At 38.9% G+C, this 27,925-nt stretch overlaps 1 protein-coding gene and 1 pseudogene across 5 annotated transcripts in view; one reads left to right on the top strand and one right to left on the bottom strand.

Annotated features, from left to right (window-relative positions):
• LOC107792484 (uncharacterized) overlaps positions 1–27,925 on the bottom strand; it is a 39,529-nt gene that overhangs the window by 8,036 nt on the left and 3,568 nt on the right. For 2 of the 5 annotated variants that reach the window (XR_012700421.1, XM_016614701.2), the window contains exons 6-14: positions 26,177–26,326; positions 25,091–25,148; positions 20,649–20,968; positions 16,406–16,537; positions 13,884–14,030; positions 13,487–13,573; positions 13,089–13,211; positions 12,859–12,976; positions 12,629–12,754 (exon numbers count right to left, since the gene is read on the bottom strand). Coding sequence is in view for 3 of the 5 variants with exons in the window: in XM_016614701.2 (XP_016470187.2) it covers positions 12,629–12,754; positions 12,859–12,976; positions 13,089–13,211; positions 13,487–13,573; positions 13,884–14,030; positions 16,406–16,537; positions 20,649–20,968; positions 25,091–25,148; positions 26,177–26,326 (1,261 nt within the window). In the remaining 2 variants the exon portion in view is untranslated. Of the gene's footprint in view, positions 1–29; positions 591–688; positions 808–895; positions 2,629–3,266; positions 4,191–12,628; positions 12,755–12,858; positions 12,977–13,088; positions 13,212–13,486; positions 13,574–13,883; positions 14,031–16,405; positions 16,538–20,648; positions 20,969–25,090; positions 25,149–26,176; positions 26,327–27,925 lie in introns of those variants that run through there. The other 3 variants (XR_012700422.1, XM_075233645.1, XM_016601390.2) reach the window with 3 other exon arrangements.
• LOC107772414 (ethylene-responsive transcription factor RAP2-7-like) lies at positions 11,290–12,038 on the top strand (annotated as a pseudogene).

Raw genomic sequence — 27,925 nt, 5'->3', positions numbered from 1 at the left:
GTGAAGCGCAATTCTTAAAAAATATAATGTAAACCTTGCAAAGACACAATATAAAATTATAAATAATCAAAAAGTTCAAATTGTCAAAATCAAAGCTACTAAATTACTAGAATCAACCTCTTATTCTTCTACTCTTCTTGTTCTTCTTCAAGATTGTCAAAATCTTGAATTCCTCTATTATCTTCATATTGCTCGTCATCTTCCTCCTCCCCCTCCTCTTCCTCTTCATGATCACTTTCATCTTCATCAATTAGGGATAGGGATCGACTTGTGGTAGCCACACTTTTTCCCTTCCTAATCGAGCTTGAACTTGAAGTATTCCCCCTTAAACCATAAGGATTCTCCCCAACTCCACTAGCAACCGCAACATCACCCCAAGTGAAATTAGAATCGCCTTCAAATACTTCTTCATCTTCACAATTTTCGGGGACTCCGGTTAGCCACTCATTAGCCTCATCAATATTGTCCAAAAGAATTGGATCAATTAGATTGCGGTGGTTGTAGCGACGCCTCAATGCTCTATTGTATTTTATGAACACTAGATTATGGAGGCGCTTCAAGGTTAGTCGATTCCTCTTCTTTGTATGAATCTGCAAACAAGATGTGTCAACTAATTAGTAGGAGTTGGGACAATTGAGATATAATTTACTTTATCTCAAAACACGAAATAATTCTTTTTATTTCTCACGTGTTCAAAAACGCTCCAGTTCCTTTCACATCCGGATGAGCTACAAGTTAAACTTAGAACTCTGATGGCGAAAGTCTGTAAATTCGGAGTCTCTACACCATATTGGTCCCACCACTCAACTATAGAAGTGAAAAAAAAATTCAAGAGTTAATAAGTATAAAAAATACATTAAAGTTAGAGCTATAAAATATAGAAGCACTTGGTCACCTGGCGATTTCGTCTTTCTTTGTTTAATAGCAAGTCGGAGCTTAAAAAGTCCCTCAGCTGCCTTGTAAATAGCAAGCTGATCTACTATCTTTTCTTGCATGTCTTCATCTGGGGTCAACTTGATAACAACCTCATGGAATCCTGTCCACACTTCTCTAGCCAATGAATTATTCTCATGCTGATCATAAAAGAGTGACGGGTTCAGAATAAGTCCAGCTGCATGCAAAGGTCTATGAAGTTGCTCACTCCATCTTGCATCAATGATCTGAAAGACCTTTGCATATTTCTGCTCATCAGTGAATGATGCTTGAATAGCCTCCTTGGCCCTATCCATAGCTTCATAGAGGTAGCCCATTGGTGGTTTTTGCTCCCCATCCACCAAACGGAGTACTTTAACCAAAGGGCCACCAATTTTAAGAGCATGAAGGACATTATTCCAAAAAGAATAAGAAAGAATAATGCGTGCAACATCTTTCCCTGCACTTTCCTTTGCAAATTTACTCTTGCTCCATTCCTCTGAAGTGAACAACTTTCTCAAATTGGATTTTTGCAAGTGGATACTATGTAAAGTCAAGAAAGCAGTGGCGAACCTTGTCTTGCCCGGTTTCACCAAATTTTTTTGTCCGGTGAATCTTCTCATCATATTCAATAACAAGGGCCGCTGAGAAATATAAGAATGTACCCTAACGCCCTGGCCAAAAACTGTAGAGAAGGGTTTTTCCTTGAAAATGTCCCCGAAGATTAAGTTGATACAATGAGCCGCACATGGAGTCCAATAGACATTCTTGTACGCTCCTTCCACCATGCCACCCGCTTTCACATTTTCACTCGCATTATCAGTGACCACTTGAACAACTTTGCTTGGGCCAATCTTTTCAATGGTGTTCTGAAATAAGGTGAACATTTTGATGTGGTCAGTGGATGAGTCGCTAGCATCAATGGACTCAAGAAACAAACTTCCCTTGGGAGAATTCACCAACACGTTAATAATCATTTTCCCAGTTCTTGCCGTCCACTTATCCATCATAATGGAGCAGCCATACTTGTTCCACGCAACTTTATGTTCCTCCACAATTTTATTAGTCTCCTCCACTTCCTTATTTAGATAAGGACCTCTGATTTCATGATAAGTGGGAGGCTTCATTCCAGGTCCGTATTGACCAACGACCTCAATAAAGTCTCCAAAAGTGTCAGTATAGTTGACACAATTGAAGGGGAGCCCAGCATCATAGACCCATCGTGCAAAAGCTCTAACTGCACGATCCCTCAAAATGTCCTTAGCAATTTTTTGTACATCTTTTCCACCGCTCTTTCCTTCCGGCTTCTTTGGGAAATAGCAATCTATAGGACCTTTAGTCCTACTCGTACCCGTCGATCCATGGCTTGAAGAGATTGCATCTCTTCCCCGTTTTGTTGGAAGTGACAATTCTTCAATATCATCATCACCATCATCATCAAGATTGGTCACCAATGGTTGATGACTCATTTGATTTTTTTGCTCCTTCTTCTTCTCAACAAAATTCTTTATTTCATCCCTCACCTCCGGTGGACATTTCGGACAACTTGTGACGTTTCTATCGCCACTAATAAGATGGAATTTAAAGCGATAAATTCCACCCGTTGTAATCTTGTTACAAAACTTGCATACAATATTTGTATTCTTCTCATTAACTCTATCGCCATATCGCCAAGCCGGGTCTTTATCTTTCGATCTTTGAGACATTTTGAAATCCCTATTAAGATATAAGAAAATACATAATCAAATAAACTGAAAATACGTATAATATATATAATAATTAATTTTATAAACCGAAATACACATTAAAAAAATCAAATAAACTAAAATATAACATACATAATTTTCTAAAATGAAATACATATAAAATTAATCAAATAAACTGAAAACATAACATATATATAATAATTAATTTTATATACTGAAAAATACATTAAGAAAATCAAATAATAATAATTAATTTTCTAAAATGAAATACATATAAAATTAATCAAATAAACTGAAAAATATAACATATATAAATAATAATTAATTTTATATGCTGAAATATACATTAAAAAAATCAAATAAACTGAAAAATATAACATATACTAAAATACATATTAAAAGTAATAAATAAGAAGAATAAAAGGGGGAAAAAACAAAATGGGTTAGAGATAAAGGGAAGAAGAAGTCGCTGAAGTCTGAACAGTGCAAACTGGAGTACTGGACTGTCAGAGTCTCAGAGATAAACGAAAAAGAAGAAGGAAGAAAGAAGGAAAAAGAAAGAAAAAAAACAGATTCTGACGGGACCAAGAAGAAGAAAGAAAGAAGAAAGAAAAAAAAGAGAAGAAGAAAGGAGAAGAAGAAAATTACCTGGACTGGTCAGAAATGTTGATGAAGAACCCTAGGCTTTGGTCGACCTTGATCGTAGAAGAGAGAAGAAGAAATGACCAATTTTTCAATTTAGGGTCTGTTTTGTATAAAAAAAACAGACCTAAAGTTTTTTTCTTTTAAAAAAGGGCCCTCTTTTTAAAAAAGGGCCATCTTTTTAAAAAAACAGACTCAGTGTCGCTTTTTTAACAGAAGCGATCGCTTCGTCGCTTTGCTCGCTTCGTCGCTTCGTCGCTTCCTCCGTTGAAGCGTGCGCTTCCCTAGGTCGAGTCGCCTCAGGCAGCTAGAAGCGACACTGAGTCGCGTCGCGTCGCTTCGCGCTTAAAGCGACGAAGCGATCGCTTTTCTAAACACTGCTTGTGCCCCTCTTCGGCTACTGTTCCAGGGGCAGCACCGGCTAAAGCTGGCGGTGTTATTCCACGGCCCCCCGCCTCTGATGGACCCAACTCCATCGCCCCATCATCTCCCACTGTGCTTAGATGTGCTGAGGTTACAATACAATCTCCTCCAAGAGAAGCATTAATTCCTGAGGTTGGTGCCTCTCAAAGAAACGACATGATCCACCCGGCACCCAGAGTTCCTATTACTAGCAATGCTATGGTCTTGCATTCCTCCGGTAGGGGCAAGGAAAAGGTAATTACAGAAGACGCATGTCCAATTTCGTCACGGATTGGAGAAGGGGATATGTCCTTATGGATGGAGGATAAACTATTAAATTTTGGGAAGTTCTTAGGTGTTTCTTTTGAAGGGAAGGAAGATAGGGTGCTAGAACTGTTGAGGGAGATTGAGAAACAGCCTTGTTACGAAGGCGCGGGGAGGGAGTTGGGTAAAGGTGTTAATCAAAATAAAATAGGGGATGTAGTGGTGTATCAGAGAAGGGGTCGAGTGTGTGACATGGAGAAAGGGACCTCGTCAAGGGGGGTGGGGGGGGGTGGGGAAATGGGGGCTATTGTTGCTTATGGAAGTTAAGATCCTTTCATGGAATGTCAGGGGTATGAATGACCCAAACAAAAGGGCCATCATCAAAGTGGGAGTTAGGGAGTGGGGTGCCAACCTAGTTTGTTTTCAGGAGACCAAAATGGAAGTTTTGTCGGATGCGATCGTGAGAAGTGTCTGGGGAGGTAGTTGGGTGAAATATGATTGGGTCCCAGCAGCGGGAAGTGCCAGAGGCATTCTACTTATGTGGGATGATAGAAGCTTGGAGGTAAAGGAGATTAGGAAGGGAGTTTTCTCTTTGGCAGCTCTCGTCAAAGATAGAGTGAGTGGGGTGGAGTGGGGATTTGGGGGAGTGTATCGGCCGGTAGGGGAAGGGTCCAAGGTGAATTTCTGGGAGGAACTGGCCAATATTATGGGGGAATGGGACATTCCATGGGTTCTAGGGGGAGACTTTAACACTATTAGATTCCCGGAGGAGAGATTAGGGTGTAGTGTGATTTCGAAGGCCATGGAGGAGTTTTCTGACTTCATCAATGATCACTTTCTCATTGACCTTCCTCTGTTAGGGGAAAGGTTTACTTGGGCCAGGGAGAGGTTTACTTGGGCCAGGGAGGATTCCAACACAAGGTCTAGACTTGATAGATTCCTGACATCTCCCTCATGGGATGAGCTGGTGCCAAATGTGCTGCAGATTCCTTTACCCAGGTTGACTTCAGATCATTTGCCTATTTTGCTAGATGGATGCAGAGGGAGGGGGTGCGTGCTCCCTTCCGATTCGAAAACATGTGGTTGAAAGTGCCAGGATTCGGGGACAAGGTGAAAGAATGGTGGACAGGCTACGGGGTATCAGGGTCACCTTCATACCGTCTTTCGAAGAAACTCAAATTGCTCAAGGGAGATATTATTAGGTGGAATAAGGAGGTTTTTGGGAGGGTAGAGGTTAAAATGAGGGAGCTTATGCATGAATTGGGGGACTTAGAAAGAGGGGAAGGGGCGAGGGAGTTAGACGAATCTGAGAAAGAGAGATTGAGGGAGGTTAAGAGGGAAATAGTCGAGTTAGCAATAGCTCAGGAGACTAGTTGGCGGCAAAAATCGAGGGTGCTCTGGTTAAAGGAGGGGGATTCGAATACCAAGTTTTTCCATAGGGTGGCGGTCGCAAATCGAAGGAGAAACTTCATAAAGTCTTTAGTTGTGGATTGGGTGAGGATTGAGGGAGAGGAGGCAGTAAAAAGGGCGATAGCGGGGTTTTATGAGAACTTATATAAAGAGGAAGTTAGTTGGAGGCCGACTTTGGGGGGAATAGAGTTCAACCATATAGGGGAGGGAGACAACGAGTGGCTAGAAAGGGCTTTCGAGGAGGAGGAGGTGCACGAGGCTGTGTCGTGTTGTGCTGGTGATAAGGCCCCCGGGCCTGATGGTTTCTCCTTGGCTTTCTTTCGGTTCTTCTGGGACACCATCAAGGGGGAGTTGATGGAAGCCATTGAATACTTCCATGCGAATGGTGTTTTCGAGAGAAGTATCAATGCTTCCTTTATTACTATTGTGCCTAAGAAAGAAGGTGCATCTTGTATCAGAGACTACAGGCCTATTAGTCTCGTGGGGAGCATTTACAAGATTATTTCTAAAGTGCTTTCCAACAGATTTAAGAAGGTACTTGACACGACTGTTTCATCCTCCCAGAATGCGTTTGTGGAAGGTAGGCAAATACTGGATGATGCCTTGGTGGCAAATGAACTTGTAGACTCCAGAAGGAAAAATAGAAAACCCGGCTTACTATGCAAGTTGGATCTTGAGAAGGCTTTCGACCATGTCAATTGGGAGTTCCTGGACTTCATTATGATGCGGATGGGGTTTGGGGAAAGATGGAGGGGATGGATAAAGTTCTGCATTTCCTCAGTCAGATTCTCTGTCCTGGTTAATAGTAGCCCGTGTGGTTTCTTTGGCAGCTCCAGGGGTCTCAGGCAAGGTGACCCCCTATCCCCCATGTTATTCATTCTAGTGATGGATGCTTTGAGCAAGATGATGGATCGTGCGGCGGGCGGAGGTTTCTTGAGAGGATTCTCAGCTCCGATTGGGGTGCTCAATGCCCGAAGAGTCTCACATTTGCTTTTTGCGGATGACACTGGTTTTCTGTGATGCCGACATGAATCAGTTGACCTACCTGAAGCAGATCCTGCAGTGGTTTCAGTTAGTATCAGGACTCAAAATCAACATCGGCAAGTGTGAGATTTTTCCGGTAGGTGAGGTTACTAATATTGATGCCTTGTCTGGTGTTCTCAGATGCAAGGTGGGCTCCCTTCCCACTACTTACCTGGGCCTCCCTTTGGGCGCTTCATATAAGGATACTAAGGTTTGGAATCCAGTGATCGAACGGGTTGAAAAAAGATTAGCAGGGTGGCAGAAACGTCATTTGTCAAAAGGAGGTAAGGAAGTGCTTATCAAAAGCACTTTATCGAGTATGCCCACCTATTACTTATCACTGTTGCAAGCACCGGTGAGCATCACAGAAAAACTGGAGCGACTTTAAATGAACTTCCTGTGGGATGCGGCGGATGGAACTAGAAAATTTCATCTAGTGAATTGGCAGACAGTCACTTCCCCAAAGAAGTGGGGTGGACTTGGAGTGAAAGATCTTAGGGTTTTTAACAGAGCTTTAATGGGGAAGTGGTTATGGAGATTCGGGGTAGAAGAGCATGCTCTATGGAGGGAGGTCATAGTAGAAAAGTACGACTCAATGGGAGGGTTTGGAGGACCAAGGCGATCACAACACCTTTCGGGTGTGGCATGTGGAGGAGTATCATGAAGAATTGGGAAGCATTCAGTGGCAACATCACTTACAGGGTGGGAGATGGAAAGAGAATCAACTTTTGGAATCATAGGTGGTGTGGAGAGAATACTCTTAAGGTCTCCTTCCCCACGTCTTCAGAGTTTCAAACCAGAAAGAACCGATGGTCCAACAGATTCGCAAGGAGCTTGAAGGGGTAGTATGAGACCTCTCATTCAGGAGGAACATGCAAGATTGGGAGATTGCGGAGCTCCAAGTTTTGTTGGCGCTGCTATACGGGCAAGACAGGCTTCAGCCATCCTGTGACTCTTGGAGATGGGACTTGTGTGGCGATGGTTTGTTCACCGTAAATTCCTTTTACCAGAGTATGTTGGTGAGAGAGGAGACCACTTTTCCATACTCCTCGATCTGGATTCCTAGGGCGCCCACGAAGGTGTGCTTTTTTGCATGGCTAGCGACAAGGGGAGTGATCTTGACTGCTGAAAATCTCCGAAAGAGGGGAATTACACTTGTTAGTTGGTGCTACATGTGCAAAAGCTCAGGGGAAGAAGTTGATCACCTTATGTTACATTGCCCTGTGTCCTCTACTTTGTGGAAGGCAATCCTGAATCTTTTTGGTGTTCAATGGGTGATGCCAAGCACTGTAAAGGAAATGTTACATAGTTGGGGCGGTTTTCGGAGAAGAAGAAAGCAGAAGGCGTGGAAGTTCGCCCCGTTAGCTCTCATGTGGGTAGTATGGGAGGAGAGAAATAGGAGAGCTTTTGAGGAGATTGAGTCTCCTTTTTCACATTTTAAGAATAGTCTTTTATCTTTGATCGCTTTTTGGTGCACTCATTTAGCCCCTACTTGTATAGAAGATTGGGCGTTTTTTGTAGAGAATCATGTTCTGATGTAAATTCTCTACGTCTTTGGTATACTTCGTGTATACGGGAGTTCTCTCCCTTTTGATTAATACAATTTACCTTATCAAAAAAAAATAAAAGGCTCCAGATATGGTTAAAGTGCATACTAAGGATAATGAAGCAGTCCATTAGTCCTTCATAACCTAAAGACCAAAATTAGAAGAGTGAATTCTACACGATCTTCATTCCAGCTTCATCGACCCATAGGTCATCCTTAGATGCCATCACACATTAATATATAGCGCACTGAGATGATACACATCAATTTACCATTTTATGCCAGACAATATACATCTATAACATACCATACAATCTGTAATCCTACATTGAGGTTACAAAGATAGATATCTATCTGGAAAAGTGAACTGTTATGGGATGACATGTTCATACAATGGAATATGAGATCTGGTTTGCCTTGAAGTGGTACAAAGCCAAAATTTAATTCCCTTGCATTAGATCCAAAATTTGATTTGCACTACAACTTAACAACGCTAACCAAAAAAAACCCAAACTAATAAAACACCAAAACATACAGGAATGTTGCTCCAGACGAAAGGTTTTTTTTTGGGGATGAAGGTGTTATTCGGTCCAGCTTGCGTGCACCTCCACTATTCCATTGGTACCAAAATTTGATTTGCACTACAACTTAACAACGCTAACCAAAAAAAAACCCAAACTAATAAAAAACCAAAACATACAGGAATGTTGCTCCAAACGAAAGGTTTTTTTTTTGGGACGAAGGTGTTATTCGGTCCAGCTTGCGTGCACCTCCACTATTTCATTGGTACCTTCTACCTCCCACCAGCACAGGTACCTGGTAACTCTGCCCACCAACGCTTAGATAGAGGGGAAGAAATCATTACCATTATTATAATTGTCCATCAGCAATTTGATCCCTTATTTTTACTAAAACTTATCTCCAGAATCATCTAACTTGCGATTAAAAAAAAATAAAGCTATAGTACTCCACTTCTGGAGAAACCACTAGATTGCATGTTATAGCTCATAGTAGAAAGTTAAATTACATCAACATCAGCAAACACATATTGTGAAACCTCTCAGGCACGAGGAAATGTTGTAGATATTCTTTATCCATATATTTCGAGAAGTGGAGTAATTACAGCTTCACTACAAAAGATACAACCACTTATTAAGCCTAAAACTAAATGTGGGAGCCGTCAAGGTTGCACTCTCCCTAAATTAAAAAGAATAGTACATGGCTATTGATTCTAGAGATGATTTTATTCAAGTTGTAGTCAATGACATTCTTTACACCGGATTAATAGGTCCTCATATCCAGAAAGTGAGCTTTAGAGCAAATACATGTGGTTCGAAAACATAACTCAGGAGAATGGCCAATTTGTACGGGGAATATTTTGTAGGCAAATAACTCAATTTTCAAGTGCCCTCTTAGTATCCAAGTCATGTGCTTGTCTTTATATGAGTTATTAAAATCTAAGTTGCTCCGACATGGCAGTTTAGGTGCCGCACCCGTCTCGACATGACACTAGTATGGGTGTGGATATAGGATCCGTACCGGATTTGGTCAAACAATTTTGGGCACTTTGATCACAACGGACGGAAAAATTCAAGACGAGATACAATTTGATTCCCGAAATCAGAACCAAAACTAGGTTAAATTTGAAGAAAATAGCATACCTTATCTAGGAAATCAATCTTTTTCTTATCTACGACTTGAGAATAAAAAACAAAAATCCACACTTTACAAGCTATACGTAAGTATTCCACAAAATTTCTCATAATTTAGAGATTTTTTTATTTTTTTATTTTTTTAAATTATTTTTAGTAGGTTCCCTGCACCCGTATCAGTACTAGGATCCGTATCTCCGAATCTTAGAATTTACATCTCGAAGGAACCGACCTCTAGATCCACACCCGTGTCAGACACGAGCTTCATTTTGAAGAGAGATTGAGACCAAGTGTTCAATAGGCACAATCTGATTGAGTGTTGGATTGCCTAATAGGTACAAGGGTCAGTTGAGGTGTCAAAATAAAAATTGGCGCCAACTTTAAGGGGTTGTCTATGTATTAGCCAACACTTTAACTTCTCAACCAACTATCCAGCCCTTCCTCTATCACCATTTCATCTACGAGTGCTGCTTCAAGCATTCACCTTTAATGGGCCTTTTTCTATTTTGTAGTTTCTAGTTCCCACATCCGTGCTCTCTTTTTTTTATCAGATAAAGTAATATTTCACTAATAGAAGCATCTAGAGGATGCAGAAACTGATCACAAAGAGATAAATCTGCAGAACATACAACCATATCCACCTAACTACTCAGGGAGCTTACAAAATCAAGAAATAAAATAGGATTATCTACATCAAAATGGTTCCACCTAGCAAAAAAATTAAGCAAACATCTAAATTTCGAGATTTGTAGGGGAGTTGTTTTTCCATCAAAACATCTCTGAGTTCCTCTCCTTCCAAATACTCCAAATAATACATTGGGGGATCATTTTCCAGAACTTCTTGATAGATTCCTTAACTCTTGCACTGTTCCAAATGACAAAATGTTTCTTTCAAGGTCCTTGGAATAACCCAACTTACACCAACAAGATTGTACTAGAACATATCCCATATAACTTTAACCACTGTAAAATGCAAAAATAGATGATCCGTACTCTCACATTCATTTTTACATAGATAACATCTATTGCACAAAGGTACTCCTTTTCTCATTAAATTTTCTTGTGTCAAGCAAGCTCTTAAAGCTGCCAGCCAACTGAAACAAGCTACATTAGTAGGTACATTAGTTCTCCAAATAAGTTTCCGGGGCCACTCCTCTCACTGTTTAACTAAGCAAAACAATACAATATTTTTGTTGAGGACATATAAAAGTATGTTTTTGTTAGCAACTTAAACTTTTAGATGAGATACTCACATACTTCAAACAATTCAATATGCCATTGAAGCCTCTATCGTCTTGGTAGAGACTCGAGTAGCTTCCACGACCGGCGGGCAGTACCAGCCAATGTGTGCCGCCCGCAAGCCCAATATGTTCTTTTTTAATTCTTCTTTTTGGTGATTGCCTCCCTCCATAGTCGGCTACCCCCTTTCCGTTCATCCTTCTTCGTACAAAAACTAATGTAATTCTCATTTCATCACTATCCTCTCACTATATATATTTGGATGTGGACATACACAAGGAATGTGTTTGTGTAGCGCGTATGACAACGTTCCTTTTTTCTTGATACCCTCCTTGTTTCTCCCACCCCCAACCCACTTGCCATTTTTCTATACCCCTGATACTCAACTCAAATTCCCCATACTTTAATTGCTCTTTTGCATTCTTGATTTTCTTATTCTATAATTCCTTCATTTTGTGTTGCCCATTTGGACATACTTTAGTGGATATTTGAGATGTTTGACCTTAATCTTAGTTTTCAAGATGTTCCAGTAAAATTCATCTCCCTTACAGGGAAAATGGCGTCAAAGAAGCTCAATGAACTATCACTCACCCAAATGGAGAATTCTAGGACCTCCGATTCCTCCATTATTAACATTGAAACGACCAGTACTGCTGGTGACGATGAATATTCATGCTTGGATCATTGTTGCGATGGTTATGTATTTGATATACTGAAAGCCGATAGGCAAGGGATTGAAGGGACTGGGAATCGTGGTGGTTTGTTACAAAGGAGTTGTTTCCATTGGTGAGTGGAGACACTGAGCTTCGGCAGCAGCAGTGGTTGGATTTCTCGGCTAATTACAATGCTTCCTACGAGCAGGTGAGCACTATATCTCCGCAGCAGAGATTACAGGTGAAAGAAGTTCTCAATACCATGGAGTTTTTCATTCTATCGAAGGACTGGAAAATAGAAATTCCACATCTAGGATTGTGGAAAACAAGTTCACTTAGAGGATTTAACATTGCATACGCTGCAGCTAGCGCATCTGACCGTGCTGCAATTAAATTCCAAGTATTTGATTTAGATATCAATTTTACAACAGTGATTATGAAGAAGATCTTCACCAAAAAAGAGTTTGTGCACATACTTCGTCGACAGAGCATTGATTTCTCCAGAGGAAGTTCGAATACAGGGGGAGTCGCACTGCATAAATGTGGATGATGGGACGCATGGAAGGGGCAGCTTCTTGGGAAGAAGTAATCTATCTTGGACTAACTTGAGCTTGAGAGTAAGATAGAAGCTGCAAGGCATACGATAAGGCTGCTATAAAATGCAAGGGGAGGGACGCAGTCACCAATTTTGAGCTAAGAACATAGGAAGGGGTATTAAGTTGTGATGCTGATATTGGAGGCACGGGTCATAATCTTGATCTGAAATTGGGCTGACAATCAACATGGAAACACTAGCCAAATGGGAAAATCCCAGTGCCAGCATGGCTCAAATGGTTTACCTAACCATACAAAGTCAATGAGAAGTTATTTTTTCTATTTTAACATGGTACCAGAGTAGGTAAAGGTCATGGATTCAAGTCTCACCGCCACCCATTATCAAAAAGATTTTTCACGTGCTTGACCCACGAAAAAGAATCAGGCTCGCAAGTGAGGGGGCGTGTTGAAGAGATAATTATGTATAGTGTGCTCTCTCTAACAGCTTAAACGTATACTTTTAGATTAGATGGTCACACACTTCAAACAATTCACAATTTGAGCGCCAGTTAGTTCTGTAAAAGACCTTGGTATTTTCATCTAGTTAGGAAGATAAAATCAGTGATGTCGAGGAGTTAAACTTACATATGCAACATGAGACTAAAGATTGAAGTAGCACAGTGTCCAAGAAAGAAAAGTAATATAGGCAGCATATTGAGAGCTCCTGAATATCTCTAGGAAGCCTCATGAACGGACCATAGCTTACAGTTCCTACAGTGCAAGAAAAAGGGTTAGCATGTGAGGAATTAATAATGTGGATTAAGAAATATGAAAGAAATAAAATATGGAATTAGATCAGAATGAATCTTAAGTACCATCGAGGCAGGTGCAGTAAAAATCTCGTATTATGTGCTGCATATTGTCATATTCTTTTGCCAGTGGACCATTCAAACTAGCAGCTTGTCCAAGACGAAGTTGAAGACGCAACACAGCCTACAAGAGGCAATTATGGAGGAGGCAAAAGATGATGGTTCAGCTAAATATGAAAACTTGTAGAACAAATGGATATGCATATGCCATAAATTTCATATAGCTAAGTAGGTACCTTTGCATGTAATGGGTGTTTATCACCTAAGAGGACTAACAGCTTTGGAAGCTCCCTTATCCATGCAATTTGATGATTAAATATTTCAAGATCCTTAGAATCCAGATAAAGCCAATCCTGCTCCTACAATCACACGAAGTTTGACATTAGATTCAACGAAGAAAGGATATAGGCACATCAACATTGTGCTAATTGCCTAGCAACAAAAGCTAATCCAGTTACTCATTCTGATGACTGCTAATACAGGGCTTTTCTTTCAATTAAACAAATAACAGCAACCAGACAAACGGAGTTCTCCCTTCAATTAAAAACAAGGAGTTATCATGAATAAAAATGTGAACACTCCAAAGGCATGCTAGGAATATGAAAAATGTGCATTCATTTGATAGGAATCTTACAGGAAGTAGCATTTCCTCAACAGCAGAAAGGCAAGCCAATTTCATTGAGGACTCTGGACTGCATTTCTGCAAAACTGTCATGAAAGCCTGCAATCAAGTGAAAATTTTGATACAACTACAAAAAACTGGCAGCATTTAACACATGAAAAACAAATCAAAAGGGGATCATAATTCTAGGGTCTAAACACAGATAATAATAGAGGACATGCCTACAGAATATAGAGATATTCCACATCATAACATTTTTTTCAATATCTCTAATATGTGACACTAAAACTGAAAATTACAGTTCTTCGAAATTTGACAAGACTGAACCATAAATCAAGAAAAACAAATTGAAGAAGTTACTACAGAGACACTTGAGTTGAAGAATAGGTTTCCAGTTTATTGCGCAAACCTGAAGGATACGAGACTTCCAAGCACCATCATTGATCAAAGACTTCCAAGTACCAGACACTTGCATAATAAGTTTTGGGGTAAAAGCAACCAGTGGAACTAAATGCTTCTCATGATGAACTTTACCGGCCTCTCTGCCATTGCAAATCTGCAGCGTGGTAGGCATTCTATTACAGCACACCATCAGGATTTAGGGCTAAGACACACATACTCATCTAAAGAGACAACTTGAATAAACAGGAGAGAGAAAACTGGAAAAAAGCAAAGAATAAATTTTCAAAGATTAGAAGCTTTTTGGGGTAAAACCACTTAAGTACTAAAATCTAGCTTTGAGCTTTCTAAGAATTTAGCTTTGAGCTTAATAAGTAAGCAGTAATGATGACTAAAGTTCAGATTTTTATCTCAAGCTCTACACATTGTGCATTAATTTTATGGCCAAAGCTAGTTTATTTATTCATTCCTGTTGTGAAGGGCTATTGTCAGTGGATTTACCTGCATTACGTTACTAAATTGTTAGAAAATGCGACTTAAGTATCATTCTTTCATGTAAACATTTTATTCTTTCTTTTTGATAGACAGGGGCAAGTAAAACAAGCTCACTGAATTCAGCAACGAAGGAGAACAGAGCGCAGACAACTTTTCACCAGTCATGCAGGTAGGCTGCAAACCTAGCAAACATTGAAGAAACAATGACAATAATTGAAAAATGTCGGGAACAATTTTTCTTAATTAGTTCCATCTAACATGCTCTTAACAGGAATTGCTTCTAAGCTTGTTGAGTTTTTCCTGAAAGACCTAAAATTACACCTGTTAACCTTGAAGCAAGATATCTATCTATGGTTCTCTGCATACAGAGTAAAGGTCTTACTTATACGATTGGCTCTGACCATGTAAACACTCCTATTAGTCTTTAGAAACCAAACCTACCAGATCTTGATTGAGCAATTAAGGGAGAAACCACACTCAGCAAGATAAAAAGCTCCTACAATTTTTCTTACTCAAAAGTGCATGTAATATAATCTGAGCATATAAAAGATCTTCTTCTACCATCTTCTTAATAATATGAAATTGAAAATGCCTTTTCTGATAGAAGGAAAAATTTGTAATTTTAGGAAGAGAAAACCCGTTCTTGTACTCTGCTCTCAGCCAAGTTTAAGACACAGGGTGGGATGGATTTAAATACAACTACTGGCAAACTGACATCTGGTCTTTGAGGATGAGAAGGATCCAATCCACAATGAATATTCGGTCTCTTAGAGCATGTATTTAGTCATAAGAAGTGGAAAGATGGGGTGGAGGATTTATACAGCTCCTACGCTCTTTTAAACTTTACTCGTCTTTGCTGTTTAGTTTCCTTCACATTTCACTATGGCTATGCAGGTGCTGTCATTGCCGTTATTTTCATTGTTTGTGCAATTTTACCAATCTGATCTTTTTCATATTAGTACATAACTTAGTTTACATATTGCAAAGAGCTGTTTCAGAGTGCAAATAAATCGCTGTGAAGCCATAAAGTACTCCAACACGGATATTATGATTTTACTTCGATTGGATAAGTGATGCTTCACGATTTTATTTTATGAACTGCACTCAGTATCTCGTCATTAAACGTTTTGTTTATTTTACTCAAATTACAATTATGGACGAGTCTTTATTCCTCGAGATGATATAGTTATGAAGTACTGAAATTCTTAATCTTTTATAGGTTCACAGCTTTTAATTACCAAGCTATCAATCAATCAGTGAGTCAATCCACTAGGCCTCAATTCCAAACTAATTGAGGTAGGCAATACGAATCCTTTATATATTCCTCTACTCAGGCCCACTAATTCCAATATTGGTAAAGTAATTGTCTTTAAAGCAATTTATGAATCCTCTAAAAACTCTAAATCCCACACTTATACCCACCTGAACCTAATTCCAATGCAACAACACTAAGCCATAATCCCTACTAGTTGGTGACATTCTTATGGATTCTTAGCTTCCCTTTTTTTTCCTGATATTTCTTTCTTTTTTTAAGCTAAGATTGTAGGTCTTTTATTATAGGTCCTTTGAGATAACCCCCTTCCATGTGAGTTCAGATCTACCCCATTCCCTTTTAATTTCCAAGCTACTATTCCCTCAATTTTCCTTTATGAAGCATATAATGCTTTGTTTTTCAGTCGACCTTAGCCAAAAAATATTTCAGAAATATTATGTGATCTGTTTCCTGTATTGTTCTTCTGCTTCTTGCCATGTGTTTTGTCGGTCTTGATTCTCTTATCCCCTGCTCATATGCCCTGTCTCTGGGTTCTACGAGCTGTCCAAACTCTAACAGAACCTGGAACACCATTATCATTCAAAATATATCCTATATTAACCCCACATCAACACTTTTGTCCTTTAGTTCTCTAATTTAACACCCAGGTTTTCTATTTCTCTAAACTAAATAAAGGGCTTGCTTCTCAGTCAAAGGCACAAATATTACAACCAGCTGAACTTAATGTTTTTGTGCTGAATTTTTATAAATTCTACATCACCAACCTTTTCAGATAGAGAACTCTCGATGAACTCCAGAAATCTTTCCAACAATGCAGGAGATAATTTGGACCCATAACTTAGTTGCAAAAATATTTCTGTAATCGCAATATTCAGTGTGAAATATCGGTCACCGTCCTGCAATGTGCAAAAGGAAAAAGATAAGCAATCAGAGAAAAATTACTTTCAATGAACAAAAGGACGAAAAGCAAAAGGAAAAAAAGAAAGAAGAAAAGTTATACCATGCATGACACAATGATGTTGATTGCCGAGGATGCAGATGTATGAAAATTTTAGCAATAAATAAGGCTTTCAACAAGGTAACTCGTAATCTCCAGTACCTTTACTCTTGAAAATATGTTTTGTTTAGAATAAGTTCAAGCATTCAAGACCTGTTTATAAAGACATAGATATTACCTATCAGGAGGAGATCCTCAATCACACAGCTCTATCTTACTACAATGTGGAGAGTGGGAGAGAAGAAGGCAAGAAGCTCATATTTCAAGTTTGAAAATATGTGCCTTGAGGCAGATAGCTTTATGGAGATGGTAAAGCAATGGTGGATTCTTACCTGTTCGATGGGAGACCTGATTTTATATTTGCTAATAAACTAGCATCTCTAAAGAGAGATATGAAAGAATGAAATATGGGAATCTGAAAATAGAAAGGGTAAGTTACTCCGGAAGATCATAGAAGTGAACAGAGAAGCAGAGGAAAGAGAAATGACTGAAGAAGAACTCATGCAAAGACTTGCTTAGAACTGGAATTACAAGAGATTGCTAGATGTGAAGAAATCTCCTGGAGACAAAAGTCAAGGTGCATGTGGCTCAAGCAAGGGACAGAAATGCAAAGTTCCTTCATAAAATGGCTAATATCCAAAGGAGATATAACATTGACAAGATTAAAAAAACCAAAGAAACAGGAGTCACAGAGGAGCAGCATGAGATAAAGTCATGTATCCTGGAATTCTATACAAATTTGCACAAAGAAGTCGAGATACGGAGACCTTCTAGGGGTCATAGCATCCAACAAATCATAGCATAGCAGAGTAATTGGATACAAAGCCCTTGCGGAGAAAGAAGTAGCAGAGACAATAAAAGAATGTGCTGGCGACAAGGCCCTAAGCCATAATGATTTCTTTCTGACATTCTACCAAAGTGCTAGACAGTAATCAAGGAAGATCTCACGAGTGCCATAAACTACTTTCATCAATATGAATCTTTTCAGAGGAGCCTAAAAGCCCCACAATTGCTTTGATCCCCAAGTGGGCGGGGCTGAGGGACTAAAAGATTTCAGACCAAACAGCATATTGGAGAGTTTCTACAAGATCCTAGTCAAGCTACTTCCTGAAAGATTGAAAAAAGTGATAAAGAAGCGGGTGGCAGAGCCATAAATGGCATTCATCAACGGCAGACAAAAACGAGCACAATCCTAATTGCAAATCACCTACTGGATACTAAGATAAAAAAGAGAATCAATGTATTCCTGCGCAAAATAGACCTGGAAAAAGCTTTTGACACTGCAAATTGGGTTTTCTCAACATGTTGAAACTGATGGCATACAGGATAAATGGATAAGTCGGATTGGATTTCATATAACAACAGTCGGGTTCTCATTCATCATTAAAGGGTCCCCAGAAGGTTTTTTCTCCTATGCATGGAGGATTGGAGCAAGGGGACCCTTGATCACCTTTCTTATTCATTATTGTTAAGGAAGGATAGGGCGCAATGCTAAAGTAGGCAAAACACTTGAACTGGATTAGTGGATTTTAAACAGCCACCAGGCCTCAGGCAACTCCCTCAATCATTGACATCAAGAAAACGAGACCAGTTGAGGAACTCTACCGATCACGTATCTTGGATGCCCTATGGAAACCAGATTCGAAGCTACAGAGACATGGCAAGGCATTTTGGACACACATGAAAGAAAGTTGTCAAATTGGAAGAAACAGTTCATATCTCTCGGGAAATAATGGTGTCAATCAACAGTATTCGAGATGTCCTGCGAACATACACCGTGACTCTTCGCAATTCCATCACCAGTGATGTAGAAGCTAGACAAAATCAAAAGGGACTCTTTGAGGGAAGGAGGCAACAGGAAAGGAAAGCTTTTCATTTCGAAAAATGGGAAACAGTTATTAAAAGCAAAGTAAATAGAGGCATGGGAGTCATATATATAAAGCTATACAACAAGAGTTTGCTCCACATATTGCATTGGAGATACAACCTCCCCAGAGATGCTCTTTGGAAGACACTGTTACTGAAAAGTATGGACAGCAACAGAACTAGCGTACTAAGGAAGTGAGCAGACCACATGGCAATGGATCCAGGAGGCATATCAGAGGTCTATAGAGTCTTTTTGCCAACAACTTCATGGTAACAGTTGGAGATGGCAGGAATACTTCTTTCTGGCACTGACAGGATACATGGATAGGACAATCACCTTTGGAGGAAGAACTCTATGATCTGTAGACCTCTGCTCAAGACCCACTAACCACAGTGGCTCAGTGTATGAGTTTTGTTTTAGATGAATCGAAATAGAGAGACTAACTCAACTCCAACAAGCACTGAACAGCTATCAAATGCAATACATCATGATGGATCTTTTGCACTGAACACATCAGAAGGATGGCATCTTCACAGCAAGTACCTGCTACTAGACTTTATCCCAGCTCAATAGAAAATTTCAGAGGTGGTGAATGAAGAAAATATGGAAGTAAAGCACCTTACAAGGTCTCTTACGTCGGTTGCACAATGGCACATGAAGCTGTATTCACTCAATCTAACCTCTAGCACAGAGGTTTAACCCTGAGCAATAGATGCTTCGGGTGTGAAAGAGACACAGAAGATGTGAATCACCTATTTCTACACTGTTGCAGTTGCAACAAAGCTATGGCAGATGCACCTCACTATTTTTGGAGTCAAATTTGTTATGCCAAGAACAACTAAAGAACTCCTTTTTGCTGGACAGGGAAAGGAACTAGGGAAGGCAAGAAGAAGTTTTGGAGAACTATTCCTGCATGTATATGGTGGTCAATTTGGAAGGAAAGATATCATAGAAGTTTGAGGGCAGAAAGGAAAATATCGACAAGCTAAAGTACACTAGTACAGTAGTCTTTCTTTTCTGGCCTTTTCGTGTAAGTTTCAAAATGTACATGACGTAGATAGTTTAATGGAATTCCTCTGTCAGCTCACTGATAAGAGCAGCAAGGGGCTTGGTCGTTGTAAGGCTCCTGACTTATCCTGTTATGCAGCATCTTAGTGCAACTAATCAATACAAATCTTATTTACTTAACAAAAAATGTGATTTCTTTATATACAGTGTGTTCCACTGTAGCTTCCTACTCTAATAACAAACAACAATACCACAAGCGACTAAAGCTGAACAATGAGATGCATAGACATTATTTTGCAAACAATAACCATCCCTTCAATGTATGTGTTGAGTAAGATCATCAGCGTTCTGCTCTGTTTTTAATTTCCAAATAGACTTGTGATTTTTCTCATTTTGTGTCGAAGAAAAGAGTATAGGAGGAGTAACCATTCTGGCTAACCTAACAGAGCATTATAACATTTGAAATTTTCTAACGGAGTCAGATAATGTTTTTTTATGAAGTATGGAGTCAGATAATGTTTTCAATCAGAAAAGAAGCATTCACAGTGCTTCGCCTTTCTACATGAATGTTCAGGCTAGAGCCACTATTACCCTCTTTATTTTCCGTCAGCCACTGTTACCTGGACACTTGTAATATTAGTCAGGCTAAAAGCAGTAGGAAAAGACATACAAACATAGCCCAGCCAATGCCTGCGATAATTCAAGGGTAAAAATGAACCCTACGATTGGCAACTAGAGAAGGTAAGGGAAAAGTACAAGGAAAATAGAAGAGAAAAAGAGGGGAAAAAAATTTGTGGGTCCCACAAGAAGATCGTTACTCTCCACTTCCTTTCTTCTTTCTCTTGAAAACTTACAAGGGAAGGGAAGTGTACATTTCTCTTCCAATATCTTTCTTTCCCTTATTTCCAAGGAGGGAGGGGGGGGGGGAAGAAAGTTATGGAAGAGAGAGAAAAAAAACACAAAAAATAAACAGAGAGCGGCATGGATGAAGGAAACTGTACCTTCTCTGACAAGCAATGAACCGGACTCAAGGGGAACTCATCCCATAAGAAAAGCTAAGCTAGCGAGAAAAAAAAATACAAAAAATAAACAGAGAGCGGCATGGATGAAGAAAAATAATTGAAGGAAACTGTACCTTCTCTGACAAGCAATGAACTGGACTCAAGGGGAACTCATCCCATAACTTCTTTAAATTCACTACTGATATACTTTGGTCACATATGCTAAGGTTGTTTTTCTGGTGAGGTGGCAGATTTTGGGAGTCTTGTTGACATTTGCCAGACGCATGAACAAAGAACCTCACCACAAGATCAATGCTTTGAAGTAAAGACAACATACAATCGAAGGATTGTGCATCTATCTGGGCTGTGGAGTGGATCAGTGGACTAAAGTCCTGGAAGCAGCTAACTAGAATGGGTAAGAGATCTGTCAACTTGTTGACAACACCAGAAAGACCTACAAAACAAATGACATCAGGATTCAGATTTAGCAATTCTCGACAAAAACAAAGCCAAATAAAGTCATAATGAATGCAGATGGGAGCAATATCTCATTATATTCCAACAGATAATCACGCAACTGCAAATGATGGTTACATCCCAACATTAAGCAACAATAATAACATTACTTTCAATGAGAATTTTCTCCTATTTATACCTTTACCTTTTCAAAAAAAAAAAAAAAAAAAAATTCTCCTATTTATACACTTCATAATGGATATCCGATCTAAGCATCAGGGAGGACCTCAAGACTAATGTTGTGGAGACATTTATTTTCAGGTTAATTAACTTAAACCCTCATAGCCAGTCTCCCCACTAGCTCACATGTGATCCTAAAGACACTTTTAAATTTAAGAAAAAAAAGAGCAAGATCCTGTCAGCGAGTTACTTGTGTAAAGGAAGTAACATCACCCGGGTTACATCTATAGATGAATATAATCGTAAAAATAAAAGATCCTACTTAATTAGTCTGGTTGTGTAAAATCTTCAACGCTTACTAGCCACCATCTGTGATTATGTGTAAGTAGCAATCACAATCTCTTTAAATTATTTCAGTTCTGCTCCAATGCCCAAATCTCAATGTAGTAATTTTATGTGTTAAATATGCTTCGGTGTTGAGGAAGGTTCAAAATCAGAAGTTCTGTTAACAGCCCCTCCTTCATCCTCACAGAACAATTTGATGAAATAGACGGCCATCTTTTACCTTTTCTAAGAAAAAGAGTAACTCCACTAAAAAGAAGCGAAAAGGGAGCAGAAAGTGAGCCCTTAACAGAAGAGAAAGGGAAATGAAAGCAAGAGATAACCAAAATAATCATTCATGAAGAATCCAATTCTCAACCAAGGTCTTCTATACGTTCTGGCCCTCCAATGCTCAGGGATCAGATCAGTGTGTTTAATAGCGATATACACAAAAAAGGGACAAGGTCCTTGGGGCATGAAATGAAGGACTAGATGTGAAGCACACTATTTACAGAAAATCAAAAAATACCAAACACATGTGAATTTATTACTATGGTAATCAAATTGCAATTAAAGTAACTCATTGCGACATCCAATATACAATAATGCCGATGTCAATCCAACTCTTCAAAGTTAAGATTCAAAGAACCGATCACTTTTTGCTTGGATCACTTTACAGCCATTGTTTGAAGTGCATGACTTCATATATGAAGCAATAACCCTCGCTGTGCAAGCGACGAAACGATGGATTTCAATAACACTGGTTTAGATATATTGAATCTTTTCCCTAACTGCATTTCTTGTCTCAAGCTGTTTATCAAAGGTGAAAGGCATTGCTAAATTTGGAACTCACAAGTCAATCTCTTTAATCTCTTACCATTGCTTTTAAAAGGACAAACATGCTTAACCAGACTGCCGAGTCATGTGACTACTTTACCCCATCATATAAAGCATAGAGTTAACTCCATATTCTTTTGCCTCCCACCTCCCAAAAGAATAGCCTGGTAATTGATTCACAAAGTACATGATGTAACTAAAAAAGGCAGTTCAGACAAGATAAGCAATGTGTGTTGGTTTAGTTGTGTTAAAATATTCTACTTATACAATGTGTAGTATCTAGTCAAGTAAGGGGCCGTTTGGTTCACAATAAGGTTATCCCAGGATTGTAATCCTGGGATTATAATCCCACCTTCTACATGGGATAGATAATACCAAGATTTTGGTATAAAATTTATACCAGTATTAACTAATACCAATAACCAAACTGTGGATAGATGCAATCTGAAATTTAATACCGGGACCTAATCCCCGTAACTAAACGACCCTTAAGAGTTTTAAACTGTTTCTGACCTAGCATCAGAGCTCCCAACAATTGTCCTTTAGCTGGTAGTAGGCCGATGCCAGCTTATGCTCAAGGTTTTATCACTTTGCTCTCCCTATACAAGTCAGGCACTAAGAAAGAGCCTATGGCTTCGTAGTTGCAGTTAGTTCAACTAGCACAGGAGTATGGAAGGCAGTTAAAGGTAAGCAGTATTTCAACTTTGACTTGGGTGATGGGAAAAAGCTGAGATTTTGGGAGAATTCATGGTTGGGACATGGCCTTTAATGGAATAGTTCTAAACTTAAACAGAATTGCTACTCAACAGGATGTTACTGTTGCACAGTATAGGAAGAGGGTTGATTTGAATCTCAAATTTGGCCAATGTCGGGACTGGGAGATAGATGATGTGGCAAACTGCTAGGAATGCTGGAATTGAGTGGAGTGGAAAGAAGCAAAGGAAGATTAAATAATCTGGAGGGGCGACTGTACAGAAAGTTCTCCATCAAGTGGATACAATCTCTTCAGAACAAGGAGCCAGCAAGAAACTGAAAGCAGAAAGCCTAGCTTATCTGTTTGCAAAGGTAACTAACCAATAAAAGTGTCTTGTAGATAACCAATAAAAGCATGTTGTTTTGGCTGCATAGCCCTACATGATAGTAAAGCCTGATGCAAGATCAGAAAAGGAACTACTATATGTAGCATATGCTATGTGTATTATGCAGATATGGAAGACTCATGAGTCTGTAACATTCTTTTCCCTTATGGAGGTCTAGCGGATCGTACCAGGCAATGTGAAGGAAGCAGTAATGAGGTAGAAAGCAGTGAAGATAAAGAAGTTCAAGAAAGTTTGGATCACTACACCATGGTGCATTTGCTGGAGCATCAGGAGAGAAAGATCAGAGACGCTTTGAAGGAAGGGCCACTCCATTACATTTTCTGAGAGCCAATTGTTTGAAATATTTTAGCTTTTCCGCGTAAATGAGATCTATTGAATGATGAAGAGGATACTAAAGAACTTATCAGCTCCTTTACCTGCAGACTCGTAAAAGGGAGACTGGAATTTATGCTGTAAATAGAGCAACTGGTTGATTCAAGTATGAATGAAACCTTTTGCTCACTTTTAAAAGAAAAGAAAAAAAGAAAAATCTACAGAATCAGATCTATTCTGGAATCCTTTCCTGATGTTACTGCCAGGGAAATCTGCAGATTTATTTATGCTGCAAAAATCTGTGCCGCAAAAAAAGTTTAAAACGACGCTTGTCCAGAAAGCAAAGTATCTTAATATCAACCACAGTTACCTACGGTCCAGCTGACACTACTAGTTTTTACCGTATTCATTACATCCAAAAACGTAACATATGTTGAGTGCTTTGATCACACATTGCTACTATACCAATAAGATCGTTCTAATATAAGAGTCTATGGGCCTAGAAAATCATTAAACTACAACGCTAGAACTCAGGACTCAGGAACAACATCCAAGCATTACTAAAACGATAACAATTGCCTTATAATAATATTTAAAACTTCTTTAAATGACTGTCTATCATCAATTCCTTAGGATTGCTAAATCATGGGAGACCTAACAAAAACTAGTTCCCTTTTTAATGTTTCTCCTAAGAAGGATTTCCAGCTTTTCAGAAAAAATATGTACATGTAGTTGCCAAGTCCATTAATCTTGGTGAAGTTAAGCTTTTCAACCTCTCCATGGTGGGTTATTTTTTGCTTGTACCATAGGGAGGAGAGTTAATATTTTTATTTTTATTTTTTTGATACTGAGAAATCCGAGTACCAGGTGGTACAAAGTTCGAAACTCAGTGGATATGGGTCTACCACTCTACCCTTATCCATTTAAATATCAAGCTTTTGTCTATTGCGGGGTTCAAACTCGTGACGTGTGTCTAATCCACAAAACACGAATTGCGCTCTTACAACTAGACCAAAGCCCTTGGGACTAGAGAATGGAGTTAATATTTGGAGCATGCTTTGCTTGTTTAGGTAAATGTGGGGAACAATAACCCCCACAATTGATACCATGTTTATTAGATGTTTAACACAATCGAGGAGATCATCGAAGCTTTCATGGACCAGGTATTATGTGATTGTGCATCTCGAAGATAAAGTTGTTACCAATAGCCTAATGGTCGGTAAGAATACTTAAAGGTTCATCAAAGTATAAGTTGCAATTAAGTACACAGGAAGTATATTTATATCCAATGCAAGGATTTATCATAAGCAGCCCTGGTCTTTGAAATGAAAGCAGCAGATCTGGAAGTTCAATTCAACGCAAATTCTTACCAGTAGATTTATTGGAGACATCAAGGTCAAAAGCATGCAAGCTAGCCCGAGCTGCATCCTATGCAAACGAAAGAGTAAGTGCCGAATGGAAGAAGCTTACAAAGAAAGTAACTGGAAGCACAGTACAGAACATGTTTAGCAGTAATTAAGGGCAAATTGCAGTACATCAACCACAAGTTGACAGAACAATCTAACCATCCCACCCCTAAAAAAGAAGGAAATACCGACGAAAAATGTAACATGCACGCCAAAGGAAGGTAACTACAAGGGTCCACTTTTGCATGATATTTGGAACAGGAAAACTTACTCCATAGGCAGAGGGTTTATCTGAATTTGCAGGAGTACAAATACAAGGATAGGCCACTCATCAATCTTGTATTGTATACCATGATGGCAAGTAAGAACATCCATTCCAAATGTTACAGTATTCTTTCCAATTTATTAGGGTCATTGCATAGTTATATTCCAATTTATTCTACATCAAGTCCCCCCCTTTTAGTATAATTTAATTTGGAGGCTAAACAAGAAGTCATGTTGTAGCATCTTATACTGGCTAAGCTTTTCAATGAGATTATGGCGGTTAGGAGCTCTACTGTACACGAAGTGTTCGGACATTACTGTACAAGGAGGCAACACCTTGGTGCCCCCTACATATTTTCACCTATAAAACGGAACAAAGACAGTACGTTCTCCCCTCTTCTCTGTTTTCAAGCATCATCCCAGTGATTATTCAAAGGAAGGTCAAATTACTGACCTGGACAGTTAGCTAAATCCTCCATAGAACTTACTCATGGGTTCTTAGAAAAGTACAAAACATGCATTTGTTCGATCAAAGAAAATAAAATTTAACAGAAACTGAATAGGATATAAGACATAAGTATGTATTATAGCGCAATTAGAGACAGACATGTCAATTCTGATAAGTTATTGCAAAATTATATATTGCAGACATTCTTGAGTACCAAAACAAATTATTTCCTACGAGTAACATACAAAAAAATAATTTCCTGCAATTCACATAGAACCATAAAACTTCGGAAAAGTATGCACTTGAGCATGCTGATGGCATAATTAACAAGATAGTACATTGTCACTTAAGGAGTCGCCTTCTTTCTGATTACTACACGGTAACAGTGACAAGCAGCGAACCAACCCAGCAAGAGCATTCTTTAGCCTGCCCTTGTCTTGCAAGTAAAATCTGTTCTTCTGCAGAATGTCCTCATAGTTCTGGAGAATCTGTATAAAATAAGAGGCTTTTTAAGAAAAAACTCCATCACGACATTTAAGACAATAAACCATAACAGAATAAACAGACATGAAATACAATACACTGATACATAAAAATCTTACATCAGATTGCTAGAATTAAAAACAAATGTATCAAGAACTTATTTTTCTGGTGCTTTAGTAAACTCTAGATACAATGGATCATTACTTGGATTTTTTGTATTTCTTGGGAAGAAACATGTAGCATGATGGGGAATCTGTTGTAGTTTCAAAGTTTGTACTGATTTCTGTACCATCTTGGGGTTTTTTTTTTAATAAAAGCCTTTACTTATCAAAAAGAAAAAATCTTACATCAGATGAAATGGTGCGTGAAGAAAATAAAACAGCACTATACAGCAATAGCAATTTCATCATTTTAAAGACAATGGGTTGAGAAAAACAGAAGGAAAACTCTTCTTCTCTGATAAGTAACCTAAATATAATTTATTTATTATCAATCTGATAAGTGACCTAAATATAATTTATTTATTTTTTGATAACCCAGGAATCACCGAGGGCCAGTGGTGCACGGTCTAAACTCAGTGGATAATGGGCCCATGACCGAGCCCTAGTAAGACCGCAGCTTATAATATGTGGGTTAAAACACAATACCAAGGTTCGTAAAAGCGCAGCTTGTGATGTAAATACATTCTAACTATATTTTCCTTGACTGATACATTCTAAGTATATTTTCCTTGACTGTTACATTCTAAGTATAATTCTATTAAGCACATTATCAAAGTTTACATCCCACACTATGTTGCGCGGACTCTTCATTTTAGCCGCCGCACCCTCGTGTCGAGACAACACTGGTACTGGTGGGTGTGGGATTCATACAGGGTGTGGTCAATCGAGATCGAGTGCTTTAACCACTATCCATGGATAAATTTGACGAAAAATGAAAAAAATGAAAAAATGAAAGATTGAATTTTAGTTGTTGCCTACTAGAGCCTACAGCTTGAGAAATTCTCAAAATGAAAGATTGAATTATTGGTTGCACTTCATTACCAATAAGTTTTTCCACAGAATATCTCTCATAACTTTGGATATTTGTATAGATCTATTTTTCGAATTCTGAATTACTTTTAGCCGAATCCCCACACCTGTATCCGTACCTCGATCCGTACCCCAGAATCTTAAAATTTAGATTATGAAGGATCCGACCTCTAGATTCGCATCCGGATCGAATACCAGCACCCAAATCCGAGCAACATACTGGACTTGCATTTTCTAGAATGTGTGGGTCAACGAAAATATAGATAAAGTTTCTTTTTTTGTTTGTTGAAGACCTAATTAAGTAAATAAAAGTGTGCTCTCTCTAACAGCTTAAGTTTTTAGATGAGATGGTCGCACAATTAAACACGGTATCAGAACAGGTAGAGGTCCTGGGTTCGAGTCTCATCGCAATCAATATCAAAAAGAATTTTTACGTGCTTGGCTCATTAAAAGAGAACACACTTTTATTTACTTAATTATGTCTTCAACACGCCCACGTGCTTGGCTCATTAAAAAGAATCAAGCCCGTACGTGAGGGGGCATGTTGAAGACATAATTAAGTAAATAAAAGTG

This window comes from Nicotiana tabacum, chromosome 2 (genome assembly GCF_000715075.1).
Source record: "Nicotiana tabacum cultivar K326 chromosome 2, ASM71507v2, whole genome shotgun sequence".
In the NCBI taxonomy this organism is placed as follows: domain Eukaryota; kingdom Viridiplantae; phylum Streptophyta; class Magnoliopsida; order Solanales; family Solanaceae; genus Nicotiana; species Nicotiana tabacum.
The sequence above is the reverse complement of the archived record's forward strand: the minus strand, read 5'-3'. Positions and strand labels throughout refer to the sequence as shown.